Source organism: Coenobita brevimanus, chromosome 52 (assembly GCF_032717465.1).
Source record: "Coenobita brevimanus isolate Jiangsu-jjx chromosome 52, ASM3271746v2, whole genome shotgun sequence".
Taxonomy (NCBI): Eukaryota; Metazoa; Arthropoda; class Malacostraca; order Decapoda; family Coenobitidae; genus Coenobita; species Coenobita brevimanus.
The window spans coordinates 1,792,082-1,807,649 of record NC_137005.1 but is presented as its reverse complement, the minus strand read 5'-3'; the positions used below and the strand labels follow the sequence as shown (position 1 = coordinate 1,807,649).

General features: G+C 44.0%; 1 protein-coding gene across 3 annotated transcripts in view; it reads right to left on the bottom strand.

The window, feature by feature from the left end:
* Positions 1–295: 295 nt before the first annotated feature.
* Positions 296–15,568, bottom strand: part of Txl (Thioredoxin-like) — a 54,531-nt gene continuing 39,258 nt past the window's right edge. For all 3 annotated transcript variants that reach the window (XM_080272980.1, XM_080272981.1, XM_080272978.1), the window contains exons 3-6: positions 13,838–13,951; positions 8,614–8,736; positions 7,261–7,421; positions 296–850 (exon numbers count right to left, since the gene is read on the bottom strand). In XM_080272980.1, the coding sequence (XP_080129106.1) occupies positions 640–850; positions 7,261–7,421; positions 8,614–8,736; positions 13,838–13,951 (609 nt within the window). In that variant the 3' untranslated portion in view covers positions 296–639. The remainder of the gene's footprint in view (positions 851–7,260; positions 7,422–8,613; positions 8,737–13,837; positions 13,952–15,568) is intronic.

Genomic DNA, 15,568 nt, shown 5'->3' with positions numbered 1-15,568 from the left:
TTATATCCAAGAGATGGTTGGGGTTTATTGCTCACGTAAAACCACTCGAGGATGAGTGAGGCTTGGTCACTCTCATCTTAAATGTCAGGACCAACTTGCCTAGCCCTGGGCTCCTACGTTCTTCATGGGGCAACATAGGATTGGATGATGGATGAATGGATGGATTCAAAATCATAGTTTCTTCTATTAGGTACATACCCTGTACTGCAGATATCAAGAATTCCATTGGTGACACAAATGAGTAGCTGGTCCAGATGAAAAACACAGACTTCAGTATTAAAGAAATGAACAAAAATTTACATTCAAGATTTTTTATTAAGAGGCAAGGAGTAATAAATTAAGATCCAGCATACATTTCATAATCAGGTCTAAATCAAGTAACAGGCATAAAGAAATGTGTCACATTAAAACAGCAGGTAAACTGGTCAACAGTAGGACTAATAATACAATTTTTCAACCTGCATGTACAGTACTTTAAACTGACCTCTTAAAATGTGAAAAGCATATACTGTGATTAAGGTGTGGGAGGAAATTATTAGTACTAATAAGGAACAAAATATTTTAGCACAATTCTCATGCAATTCAAAATAAAATAAAAAATTCAGGTAAATTCTTTCCTACACTAAACTCAACCAATAATCAGTGGCTCTCTCCTTTTTTCCCTGTTACCCGCTTGAAGTCAGACATCTTTGTCGTCTGTACCGGTGAACCAATTACTTGGATATATGAAATGTTTGTGGTGTCTGCACCCGTTTGGTTATCCTTTACAAACACTGTCAGGTTCATCACATTCTGCAGTTTCACAAACTTGAGGGGGATTAATTCACCTTCCAGGTCCTTGGTTGTTAATCTGTAAAACAGAGGATATTTTGAATGTTCAAAAAAACTTAACGGTCCTGTACATTACCAGAAAACTCCCTTATTACTAAGAGTTACAAACATCAGCATCAGAACTGTATATGGGACATAACAATATTCCACATTTCCTAGATGTGTGAAACTTAAGCCATAAAGACCACCCTTGATCCCTGGCTGCATTTAAATGACAAAAAAACCCTCTAGCCGCTTCTTGGCTTAGAACTGCAGAGTGTTCATGCATGACCTACTTTGACTCATGGCTTCTATCACTACGCCAAGGAGGCATTTCTGTAGAGGTGAAAGTGTCAGTGATTGTTGCATATGCACCGTGTGAGGACAGGAGTGAGAGAGAGAAAGACAGGTTTTGGGATGAGCTGGGTGAAGTAGTGGGAGAAATGCCCCGGAGCAATAAAGTGATCGTGATGGGGGATATGACCGAAAGAGTAGGCACTGGTCCAGAGGATGACATAATGGGTTGTTATGGAGTACCAAGAGAGAATGATAATGGGAATCAACTAAAAGATAAGTGTCAGGAGAGGAGGTTGTGCATTTGTAATTCGTATTTCAAACAAAGATGCACATAAATACACATGGTATAGAAGAAACGGGGATCGTGTTAAAAGAAGCCTGATTGATAACTTGCTCGTAGCGAGGTCAATGATGGGAATGGTTGCTGATACGAGAGCTGTGAGAGGACGATGTGGAGGTCTGTCAGATCATATGACTGTGGTATGCAAGATCAAGCTGAGAGGAGTGAGGTGGATCAAGAGAGAGAAGAGCAGTCAGGGTGAGAGACTGGAAGTTGAGAAGCTGAGGATCAATGAAGTGGCAGATGATTACAGGACCAGTGTAGAGGACGAGTTAGATTCAGTGAACTGGAATGAATTGGATCTGGACAGACTGTGGAATGCATATAGGAATTGCTTAGTTAGGAATGCTAAAGAGGTGTGTGGTGTGGCAAGAGTATCAACATAAAAGAAGGGTACGGCATGGTGTGATGAGGAGGTTAAGAAAGTGGTGGAGGAAAAGAGGAAGAAGTGGCTAAAATGGTTACAGGATAGGGGTTCAGTTGAAATAAGAACTGAGTACACTGAGAGCAAGAAGCACGTAAAGAGACTAGTGAAGAGGAAAAAGGAGGAGGTAAATGATGATCTGGGAAGAAAAATGAATGCGAACTACTCTGAAAATAAAAAAGTTATTCTGGAAAGAGATGTGGAAATATAGAAGTGAAAGCGGAAAGAAATGTGGTAGTGTGAAGGATGCAAGTGGTTGGTTACTAACCCATGAAGATGAAGTAAGGACCAGACGGAAAAAATATTTTGAAAGCCTGATGAATGGGAATAGAGAGAGCAGAGCGGCTGTAAACATGATTGTTTTGGGGGTGTGCAGAGAAGGAATGCAGTGCCAAGAGACGTGACGCTCGCACAGGTGAAGAGTCCTGTGAAACGGCTGAAAAATGTGAAAGCAGCTGGGGTTGATGAGGTGTATGAAGATATGCTTAAGTGTAATGGAGAGAGTGGAATGAAGTGCTTGTTGGAGATACGTAAGAAGGCATGGATGAGTGAAACTGTGCCTGCAGAGTGGAAAAAGACTGTGATTGTACCCATGTACAAAAATAAAGGTGAGGAAAGTGAGTGCAAGAATTATCATGGCATAAGTTTATTGAGTGTGGTAGGAAAGGTATTTGGAAGAATTATTATAGAGAAAGTAAGAGAGATATCAAAAGTCCTAGTGAGTGATGAACAGGGTGGCTTTAGGAGTGGCAGAGGATGTGTGGATCAAGTATTTGCAGAGCGACAGATAGCAGAGAAGGCTTGTGAGAAGGACCATAAGGTGTTTAAGGCATTCGTGGATCTGGAAAAAGCATATGACAAAGTAGACAGAGAGGGATTGTGCAGGGTTTTCCGCATGTATGGTGTAGATGGTAAGCTGCTAGGTGCTGTCAAGAGTTTTTATGATGGTAGCGAAGCATGTGTCAGGGTTAAGGGGATTCTAAGTGAATGGTTCACAATCGGTGTGGGCGTGCGACAAGGTTGTGTGATGTCCCCATGGTCATTCAATATACAGTAATCACTCCAATATCCGACGTAATAGAGCCATAGGTAGGTCCGGATATTGGTTCTGTCCGGATATTGGGCCCCAGCTTATGGACTTGTACTTAAGGACCCTAACTCAGAGAAACACCTATACAACTCCCTCTGGACATGCATAGCACCTATTTAAGCCCCAAATCACACCAATAAGGCACATAAATGACTGAAATAAATGCAAAAGAAACATAAAACGAGGGTTTAGAAGTATGTTCATACATTAATAAACATTCTGGTACTTATGGACCCTAACCTAGCCTAACTCAGAAAAACGCATTCCTACTGCACATGCATAGCTACTAACACCCTATTCACACCAATAAAGGACATTAAAGAGTGAAATGAGGTAAGTATAGTATGGAAAAAGGTACAGTATGAAACATTCTGCCTACTTACAGCAAGTCCCTGGCCACCTCGATGAATAACCGCCTCCTCTCGGACTCTGACAGTAAGAAGGATTTCCTGAAGCACTTGCAGTACACTGTTCCTGAAGTCTTGCACTGAACTTAGTCAATAACACACAGAAGTCCGTTCTCTTCACAGTGTGCACTCTTGTCTAAATAATGCTCCATTGTAACTTACTAAGTGTTGCACTTTAACTTTTCCCATTCTTATAATTTTCCAAAACCAAAACAAACAAGTCTATTTATGTTAAATTTTTTTTCTATTGAGTCTTTTCTCTCACAACTGTAAATCCTTAACACAACACACTGTTTTTTTCACTGCACAACACTCTAAACTCCCGTGTGGTCTAGTGGAGAAGTTCTTGCTGTTTATTCACTGTCAGAGTCCGAGAGTATCACTGGCAGGCGACCTAGGGGTGTATCGCTGAGTCGTGGTGATGGCGTACCCACTGCAGACGACTCTGAAGACAGCCGCAAACTCACGTCGAGCGGTGACTCCACCGTGGCTAATGTGCTGGGCTGTGGCTCGGAGCATGAGGGCCTGTCTTGGGGAGGCAACGGAGTGGAGCCAGGGCTGGGCACAGTGGGGGTCACGGGCCTGAAAAAACTGTCAATGGTTGATTGACGCAATGACCGACGATTCTGACGATTGATGATGCGCTGCCTGAAGGCACGCACTTCCTCCACGAGTCCCAAGGGCCCCATCTCCCTGTCGCAGTCTGGGTGTTCCAGGTAGTCTAGGACGAACTCTAGATGTTCCCGGAGTGCGCTCAGCTTGGGGATGGCTGGAGTAGTGTCCTGCTGAGAGGAGTCCGCATCATCGTCGGAATCTTCAAGTTCGGTACTGACACCTGCAACTGAAGACGCGATCTCGATATAAGATAACGTCTGATACCCAGGATCGCCCTCGTCATCATCCAACCACTCACGAACATCGTCCACATCTACATCGTCGCCGTGCGTACGTAGCCGTGCATGGAAGTCATCCACGTCAAATCCTAGGAAATCGTACTCCACATCCGTTCCGAGAAGCAGACGAGACCAACCATTTTCCTGAGTCTTCACAGGGACTTCCTTCCATGCACTAGCACAGTTGTACAACGCAGACCTGATGTTGTAGCGGCGAAGGTTTTCCAAAGTCCGCTTGCCTCGTGTGTCCCGTCCCTCCCTGCGCTCGTCCTCATCCTCGAGAACAACCATCACCTCGTTCAGGAACTTCCGACGGTATAGGTGCTTTGTTGCCACGATCACTCCTTGGTCCATTGGTTGGACGAGAGCAGTCGTATTAGGTGGCAGAAACATGCACCTAATACGGCCATTTTCAGCAACCAAGTCCTTGTCGCACGGGTGGGCAGGTGCATTGTCGAGGAGAAGGAGGGCCTTTACCAGGTCGCGCGGGATTCCCAGTGTCTTCGTCTGGTAATGGATGACCTCCTTGAAGAAGTGACGGTGAAACCAGTCTTTGAAGATCACAGCTGTGAACCATGCCTTCAAAGAATGGTACCAGACGACAGGAAGGACATCCATCACCCCACGAAGGCACCGAGGCTGCTTTGCGCGGTCAACAACAACGGGCTTAAGCTAGTGCATGCCGTTAGCATTGGCACAACACAAAGCAGATATCCGTTGCTTGGAGAGCTTGCGGCCAGGTACACGCTTCTCCGTCTCCTCGGCTAGAGTGTTCGTTGGCAGCGAGTGATACAATAGGCCAGTTTCGTCAGCGTTGTAGACTTGACCGAGAGTTAGGCCCTCCCTGTCAATCAAGTCCTTCACCTCGTGCCGAAACTCGTCAACTCCATCCTCGTTAGTGTCCAATGCTTTGCCATGTGCTTTACGGTCGGTGAGGCCATGCCGTAACTTGAACGCAAAGAGCCAACCCTCGGATGCCTTGAAGTCTAGGGCGTTGTGAAGCATGGCGAACTTCTCAGCAGCAGCCTTCAGCTCCGTTCCACGTACCATCACACCAGCAGCACGTTGTTGTCGATACCAAATCACCGTGGATCGGTCGATTTCTGCAAACTTGAGGGTAAACATAACCTTCCTTTCCACGTTGCGTTTGCTTCTCGACAAGAAGTCAGCCGTGTACTGCATGAGTTTGTCTCGGGATCTCTTGATATCGAACAAAGAAGACCGAGCCAGGTTAAACTCGCGGAGAATGCGGGAAGAAGACCACCCCGCATCTACTTTCTCCAATATCTCCCGCTTCTTCTCCAGAGTCAACACCACTCTCTTCCTTTTCTCAGGTGGCGGGGCCATCATCACACACACTAAGAGGAGGCCCGAGAGCAACAGGAGGCCCTGCAGCAGGTAAGGCACCACCACAAAAGCGATCACGTGGGCAGCCATAACGACGAGCGTGCGCTCGCGGCGAGAGACAGGCAGAAAGTGGGGAGGATGCAGCGGCGCTCTATCAGACGTCGGAGGAATGACACGCCACAACAATGCTCTCCCGCGCCGCACGCGGCAAGTTCAAATTACGTGCGGGAAAAAATCAGTTTTTTAATTTTTGGGGGGGAGTTTTCGGACCATTGGATCCCAGGACGATTATGTCTGGGTAGTGGGGATGTTCGGATATTGGGCGTCCGGATATTAGAGTGATTACTGTATATATTTTTGTTACGAGAATAGGTCATACGGCATATTTCAAGAGTAAATAAAAAGGGAAAATTAGCGAACGAGTGGACGTGGGGTGTTGCCAAGTGATAATTATCCCATTTCAGATGTATGGCAGTATCAATTACCTTTTCTCTTAGATTTTATTTATTATTATGTAAAAGAATAGGACATACGGCACATGTCAATGGATAAAATGTGGAAAAATCCATCCAGGATTTGTGTAGCACAGCTGGGCAGGCGGGAGGAGAGGGTAATTGAGGGGTGGTAAGGAGGTGAGTCAAGGACAGGGGGAAAAATGGCTAAATTGTCAACAGTGGATGGGAGTGCAGATGACATTAGCAGAACTGAGTATAGGTGGACACTGGTAGTACTGACAGATGATACAAGCCACCACTTGAAAGCCCGGGCGAATTCAATATAACACAGAATCACAAAAGTGACGTCCCGCGGTATGATCCCTTGCTCCCGAGCGTCACGAAAGTGATGCCCCACGGCTAAGGGGTTAAGCAATCGTATGACAAAATAATGCTTGATTATAACATACCATCTGTATGCAGTTATTCACAGATATCTTCCCAGTGTTTCTTCAACACTCCAGTATTTTTGTGGAGTGGATCATTTGTATCCCACACAGCTCTCCTATGGTACACGGCTCCAATATGGTGTTCAGTGGACATAATTACCAGAACCCAACCTCCCCAACACACAATACCAGCACAACTGAATGATGGTGCAAATTCCTGGGGAGTGGGGATGTCGCTAGGCAGTGCGCAACATTTTGGAACATGCTGCATCGCGTAGTGACGAGAGTGGGGGGTGAGTGGGGCAACAAACCTCCCCGCTCATTCAGTGTGGCCACCCACGTAGGATTTAGTGTGTTTTATTGTGTCGCCTCATCCCTCCCCACTCAAGTCGCCCCGCTCGTCGTGTTCGGTGTGACCATACCCTAAGGGTGAAGGTGTGGGTGTGGATGTAGGTGAATGTGGGTGTGGCTGTGGGAGAAAGAAATGGTTTGAATTAACTTTTACCTTACTCCTGGACCTCCTGGCGACAGGATCACACAGTTTTAAAGAGGGAAATATTGTTATGTCCTGTGTAACAAATTCTGTTCTTCACTACAAATACTATCATTCTAACCTTGTACACCTATGGATGGAATGAAGTAGGGCCAAGTACTCACTCACAGTCCTGGTTCCACCTCCCATGCATACCTATCTGCACACATATTTTGTTATTTTTCTTCACAGCTACCCTACACATACACCTGCCAAACAAAATACAAAAACACTAACGTGATTTCCTGCACAGGGTTGGCACTCTCTGCAGTGTCAAAGTCAATGGTGTGAGGCTGGTTGATGAAAAGCTTCAGAGTCTTGGGACCATTGTCAGAAGGGCCCTTGATCCTCATACTGTGTAACTTGACAGCTTGACTGAATGACAGGTACAATATTAACTGAAATAAAGAAACAAGTATTTAGGTACTTTATCAAAATGTCAACAACTAACAAATACTACACTCAATGACAGGTTTACACAGCACCACAAACAATATTTATCCAATTATTCATTGTGCATGAGAAGTAGATGTTCAAAAGCAAAACAATACCCTTGATCACATATCTCAGTCTTTACACACTACATCAGAGTAAGATTAACTTTGTTATGAAACTTTGTAAATCTACTGAGATCACCCAAAAGTAAACCTTTTCCCATAAAATACTACAAAATATAAAATAATCTCACTTGATGGATAGAAAAAGAATCACACAATATCAGTAACAGAATCTTTCTTACATGCAACATGCAAACTAGATCAGCTACTAATATCAAGCTGCATCATTCCTAACCTGGGAAAATGTGTAAACAATTATCTAATTCTAGTATGGCCAACTCATTTATAAATTTACATCCATCAATTCAGTTCATGCATCACCCTCTTCTTCTGCTGACATGCCTCTACTCACATCCTCATAATTATCTGGTTATTCACTCCACTTTCACTTATCTCTCCTTGTACCTTTAAACTCCTCTCCTAATCCTTTCCCTTACCCTCACTTCTTCCTGTGATTTCATTCCTTTGTTGTATTGTTTATAAAGGCTCCAACATGCTTCGATGCATCAGCCTTGTCACCTTATGGCATCTCTCCATGCTGCTCAATCTCTGGCAGCCTCCATTATTCATACTTATCCCTGAGGTCACACTCTATGACCTCATCCCAGGTCTTTTTTAGGTCTGCCTATTGCAGTGCTACCCCTGACATTCACACTTCTAACCTTCCACACCCAATTGTCATATTCCATCCCCTCAACATGCCAAACCATCTCAATCTACCTCTCTTCATCCCAACACAAATACATTCAAATTCTAGCCTTACTCTCAACTCTTCAACCACAATCTTAGTCCCTCTCCCTTAGGCCTTGCAGTTAAGGACACAGGATAATCACCTAATAATTGTCATTTCTGTATATCTAGGCCTACAAATGATGAGGCAGAATTTTCACCTGCCACTTCATTCCTCGCTCAAATATCTACCCCCCATTCCTCACCTGCTACTAACCTGACTTTTTCCTTCCTTTTTATATTCTTAAACTTTTTTTTTCCTCTCAGCCTACCCTACTACTGTTCTCTATTCACCTCAACTCACCTGCTCATCAGTGTCTGATTCAAGGTAGCCACCAGCAGAGCTGAGAGCCTGGGTGAAAGGATGGTCATCACTCTCATTGAGACATTCACACCCAGCTTTGTTGATCATGGGTATCAAGTCAATCTATGGGGGGAAAAAAAAAAAAAACACTAATCAGACAAATTATAAACTTAAACCTCTTACTAAGTGAGGTTCTCCTTAAGGTAAATAAAACAGTATCCTTTCTATCAATTGCCAGGCGCCTTAATCCCGTAAGGGGTGGCCACAAACAAATCGTCTCCATGTTACCCTGTCCCCCACCATTTGACCGCCCTGCTCCCAACTCAAACCCCCCTCTCTCATATACCTCTTCACTCCATCCCTCCATCTCATCCCTGGCCTCACCCTCCCTCTCCCCCCCTCCACCTCACTCACATACACTCTCCTCATCAGTCTCTCACTCTCCATCCTTTCCACATGGCAAAACCACCTCAACGTATTTCTCCTAACGCTTCCTATAACATCCTCATCCACACCACAGTGCTCCTTCACTTCCTCCTTTGACAGTCTGTCTCTCGATGTGACTCCACATGCTCCTCTCAACTCATTTCCACTGCTCTCACTCTTGACTTCTGTCCCCCCAACAGAGTCCAAGCTTCACTTCCATATGTTAGAGTTGGTATCACAATACTGTTATGTAGTAGCTTTTTCACTTCCATGCTCATTTCCCTGTTTCTTATCACTGCTTTCAAGGAACCAGCAACTTTTCTTCCTTGTTGCACCCTTTCAAGCACTTCACCCTCTGAACTTCCATCCTTACTCATCACACTACCCAAGTACTTAAACGCACTCACATTTTCCATTTCCTCCTCATACAACCTCACTGTACATTCACTGACTTTACTTCTCTCGAAGACCATCACTTTACTCTACCCTACATTCACCTTTAGATTCCGTTTCTTAAACACTCTCCCAAGCTCACCCACCAAGCCTTGCAGCTCCCCTTCATCTTCACTTAACAACACAGTATCAGCTGCAAACAACAGTGCAAGAAGTTTCCAGACACTGCCCTCTCTCATTAGGGCCACTTCAACATCCACTGCCCTACCTTGTACTGTATTTCTTTTATTACCCTATCCATATACAGATTGAACAACCATGGAGACATGACATATCCTTGTTTCGATCCAACCTTCAAACAGAAAAACTCACTCAGTTCACTATCCACATGCACTGCAGCCTTAGCACCCTCATACATTCTCTTCACGGTCTTCAACAACTTCCCATCTACTCCATATATTCTTAATACTTTCCACAACCCTTGACTATTCATCCTGTCATATGCTTTCTCCAAATCCATGAAGGCCGCATACAACTTCTTTCCCTTCTCTACAAAATTTTCCATTAAAGATCTAAGAATGAATATCTGATCTACACAACCCCTTCCCTTCCTAAAGCCTCCCTGTTCTTCTCCAACTAATTCATCTGTTATTTTGCTAACTCTGTCAATAAGTATCCTACCATATACTTTTCCAATTACACTTAGAAGACAAATGCCCCAATGATTACCACACATTTCTTTTTCCCTTTTTTCTTTGTACGGGGGAATAATTATAGCCTACCTGACTTCCAATCCTCTGGGACTCTACCTTCCTCCCAGGTCAATCTGCACATCTTTCACATCCATTCTACTACTATCTCTCCCCCATGCTTCAGCATTTCACCACACACTCCATCAATTCCTGGAGTTTTCCCCATTTTAACTTTCTTAATTGCTTCCACAACTTCTATCCTACTGATTTCTTCCTGTCTTCTCACATCACTCTGTCTCCCAGCCATTCCCCAGCCACTTATACTTGCATCACTTTCATTCTCTATGTTCAACAATTCCTTTAAGTGTTCTCTCCACTTGCTCACTTTTTCTCCATTCTCCACTAGTAATCTACCATTTTTATTTTTCACTCCCCAACTAACTTCTTTGGCACCCTGTCTAACTCTCTTTACCTCTTTCCAGAACATTTTCTTAGATTCCCTCCACTTTACACTCAAGTTCCTTCCAAATTCCTCATCCACTCTCTTCTTACTCTCTCTTACTAATCTTCTGACCTCTCTCTTCCTCTCTACATATAACTTTCTCTTCCATTTCTCAACTTCTTCCACACCCCTCTTTCTCATCCATTCACTATATGCTTTCTTCTTTTGTGCCACAGCCTCTCTCACCTCTTCATTAAACTATGCTGTTCCCTACAACTTCTTTCGTCTTCTCTTCACCCCACACACCACCTCACATGCTGCACAGATTACTTCTATGAATATCTTGCACACACCTTCCACATCCCCCATCGGCTTCAGTCCATATTTACCCAATTGCTTCTCCACTGCCCACTTATATTCTGCATTTCATTTGTACTTTGATTCTGACCAACACCAAGTGGTGGTCAGAAAGTCCACTCCCCCAACCTGTATATACTCTTGCAACCATTACACATCTTCTCATCCTTTCATCCACACACACATAATCAATCATTGCCTTCCATTCATTCAGTTCACCACTCACTCTTCTCATCACTTGCCATGTACACATATGGATCATTTTGTGCCTGGAGAGGGTATTTGCTATCATCAACCCCCTCCACGTACAAATGTCCACTAAAGCACTGCCATTCCCATCCATCTCTGCAGGCACATCCCACTCACCAACTACTCCATCCACCTTCACATTCCCTACTTTTCCATTCATATATCCAATCAAAAACACTTATTCCTTTCAAACTTTTCCATGCACACTTCCACATTTGTCCAGAACTCATTTCTCACTCTGCTTGCACAATCTTGCATTGGCGCATACACGCACACAATTGCCCACATTTGTAGTCCATCTTTCAATATTACCCACACAATCCTTGAGTCAACTGATCCATACTCTCTTATATTCTCCTTCCATATGTTACTCACAACAATACACACTCCTTCTTTTGCCCTCTCATTCTCACATACTCCAGTGCATATACCCCATCCATACTCCCATTCTCTCAAACTCTCACCTCTCCATTTAGTTTCAGTTAATCCACATACATCCACTTTCACACCCTCAACCACCTGGGCAATCTCTCTTGCTTTCACCTCATCATTTGCACCCCTTACATTCCATGTAGCTATCCATACCATGTCCTCTGTTCAGTCCTTTGTCGTCATCTTTTGGTCAGTCCTGGTCTGAGGCTTTTTGTTCATATTTTTAGTTAGTTGTTTTCCAGGGAGGGGCACTAATCCTCCGCCAACCCACTTGTTGCCACGTAGGGAATATGTGTTGGTTGGTTATAAGGTTACCATCCAGCACTGTAAATGCTTTCCTGGTTTACTGGAAACCATTTTGCTTGCTACTCAATGTAAAGCTACCCTAAAAACAGAGTACTGTACCACTACACTAAGTTGGTGGATGATGGGCATCCCCACCTACCATTTCCTAAACTAATTAAATCCTTTGGCAGAAGCCCAAAAAAGCAATCATACTGAGGTGTAACAACGAATAACTGGAAATAATCATCTGCATTACAGTACCCCACTGCACTATCTACCTCACATGGGGCAACAACCAGCCAGCCCTACCCTGACTGTGTTCTTTGCCTCATGTAAGTCACTGGATCTTCCTGCCCTACTTTCAAGACAAAAGGGGTGCCAGCTGTTTCCATGGAAATGTTGTGTATTATGACAACTCATGAGAGCTGCTACCAAACACTACCATATCACAGAGGCCAAATAAGGGAGTTTTAGTCCTGAAACTCAGTTCAAGGTTAAAGTCCAGGCATGGTGAACCATATCTAACAATATAGTTATGTGGCATGCAGGAAAAATTTAAGGAAGCAAAAACTGGGCAACCTATTCCCTCCCTCTCAGCATGATGTCACTGCTTAAAACCCAGTAGTAAACATACCCAAGATCTTACCAAATCCAACTTTTCCCACTACACCACATCTGTACCAGAAAGCTGTCAACATATGTGGTGTACTCCTTTACGGAGTACACCACGGAATCTAAATGTGAATGTAGGGAAGAGTAAAGTGATGGTCTTTGAGAGAGGTGAAGTCAGTGAATGTACTGCGAGGTTGGATGGTGAGGAATTGGAAAATGTGAGTACGTTTAAGTACTTGGGTAGTGTGATGAGTAAGGATGGAGGTTTGGAGGGTGAAGTGCTTGAAAGGGTACAGCAGGGAAGAAAGGTTGCTGGTTCTTTGAAAGCAGTGATAAGAAACAGGGTAGTGAGCATGGAAGTGAAAAAGTTACTACATGACAGTATTGTGATACCAACTCTAACGTACGGAAGTGAAGCTTGGACGTTGTTGGAAGGACACAAGTCAAGAGTGAGAGCCGTGGAAATGAGTTATTTAAGAGGAGCCTGTGGAGTCACATGGAGAGACAGGCTGACGAATGAGGATATAAAGGAGCGTTGTGGTGTTGATGTGGATGTGATAGGAAGCGTTATGAGGAACACACTGAGGTGGTTTGGCCATGTGGAGAGGATGGAGGGTCAAAGACTGATGAAGAGAGTGTATGTGAGTGAGGTGGAGGGGGAAAGAGGGAGGGGGAGGCCGAGGATGAGATGGAGAGATGGGGTGGAGAGGTATATGAGAGAGGGGGGTGTGAGTTGGGAGCAGGGGAGTGAAATGGCGGGGGACAGGGCGACTTGAGGCGATTTGTTTGTGGCCACCCCAAACGGGATTGAGGCGTCTGGCAATAGATGGATAGATAGATAGATAAAAAATAAATATATAAATACAATGCAAAAACAATAACTCAAGGTAACTTGGCTGAAAAGTTTATGAACTGTGAGGGTTAAACCAACAAAGAGTAGGTACAGTGAAATCTCTCTCATCCTGAAAGTGCACAATACTGAACTTATGGATAATGAAGTTTACAATATGAATAGCAGGTAGAATATGATGCCCAGTAAGCCATTTCTAAAAACTGGCAGTCAGTAAACCTGTGTACACAGGTGCCTAATAATCAGAACTTACACAATTAAGGTTCCCAGCAAAACTCTGAATAGCTCAGTCTGGTATAACTCATTTACCCTTATTAAATTCACCATTTAAACTATGGTCCCCTCATCTAAAATGAATCACTCTTGGATGAACCATTCAACAGTACCAGTACTGTACAGCTGATTTAAAAACATTTAGGAGAGCACTGATAAACTAAATAATGTAATATGAAAAAGACAAGAAGGCACGATGGGTACAGTACTAACATGACCTGGAACTCCAGTATCTTCAGCCTCCTCTCCCTCACCATCCCCATAATGCTGTACAATCCGCCCCTCCAGTGTTTCCGGATCTGCCCCCTGCAGGCTGTCCAGCTTGGTCTGTTGGGGTAAGAGCACATAATTTTCATGTACAGGTAAGCCAAAGACAAGAGTTAGCCAAATATTTCAAAATACATCTCTCATTGCCCTTCATATTAGCTTATTTCTAAGTAACTTTATTCATAATGTATACCTGGTGGCATAGTTGTTTTCTTTAGTACCTTCTTTTTCTCTGGAATATACTTATTTGTTACTTGTACAATTTCAGGTTCATATACAGTACTGCCTTTACATACGAACAACCCTTACATCAGTTGGGGTCTCCCTATTCCCTAGTATAAGATACACAAAATATCTTTCAACCCATCTGGAATCAAGGAGTGGCTGGTTAGGGTGGTTATGGCCATTTATATGGGTGCTCGCACCCAGGTAAGGGTGAATGGAGATTTCTGTGATGAGTTTTCCATGAATGATGGTGTGCATCAGAGGTCAGTCAGTTGTTTATCATAGTACTTGAAGCCCTCGCACGTGACTTCAGAAATGGACTCCCGTGGGAGATGTAGTATGCTGATGATTTGGTGTTGATTTCAGTGAATGAACGGAAGGCGGAGGAAAGATTTAGGAATGGAGAGATGGTATGGGGCACAAGGGCTTAAGAGTAAATGCAGATAAAACAAAAGTGATGGCAAGAAGCAGTGCTGTCAAAGAAGATGGGAAGTGGCCATGTATGATTTGCCACAAGGGCATGAGAAGTAATTGCATCTTGTGCAATGTCTGTGATAAGTGGGTGCATAAAGAGATGTGGTATTAGAGGTAGACTTTAAGATAATGCTGATTTCATGTGTGTGGTGTGTTGGGGAGAGCATGTGGAGATTGCCAGATGTGAACAGATTGAGCATGCTGGTGAGTCTCTTGTGTTTGTGGCAGAGTTTTGTTATGTGGGAGATATGTTATGTGCTTGAGGTGGGGCTGGAGCTAGCTCTATGGCTAGAGTGAGGAGTGGTTGGAAGATGTTCAGGGAGCTGTTGCCTCTCCTGACATTGAGAGGGCTCTCCCTCTGTGCTAAGGGATCCTTGTATATGGCATGTGTTAGGATTGTAATGCTGTATGGTAGTGAGACCTGGGCAGCAAAGGAAGAGGATATTCAAAGGCTCAAACGTACAGAAATGGCAATGATTAGGTGGATGTGCAGTGTCCCTGACTGCGAGGCCTGGTTTACAATGGAAGAGTTGAGGGGTAGGATGGGACTGGAGTGTACTGGCAGAGACTGAGATGGTTTGGGCATGTGGAGAGGATGGGGGTTGATAACTGGGTGCAGAAAATGAGAAGTGTTAATGCTGGGGGTTGGATAGTGAGAGGTAGACAGAAAAAGGCCTGGGATGAGGTCACAGATAGGGGACTAAATAGGGAAGCTGCCAGAGATCAAGCAGCATGGAAAGCCCCTATTAGGTGACCAAGGCTGATACATGCAAGCATGTTGGAGCCTTCAAAACCAAATGACACCATCTGTGCATCAATTAACCACCCAAACTTATATCATCCTTCATCATGAAACTATGATTGGTCATGGTACAACTGAGACTTTCTTTATGTTGAGAGCTAAATCAAGCACCAAAACCAGCTAATTACTTCCCAGCCATTCCAGGAAACAGGTGGGATACAAAACCCTCCAAAGAG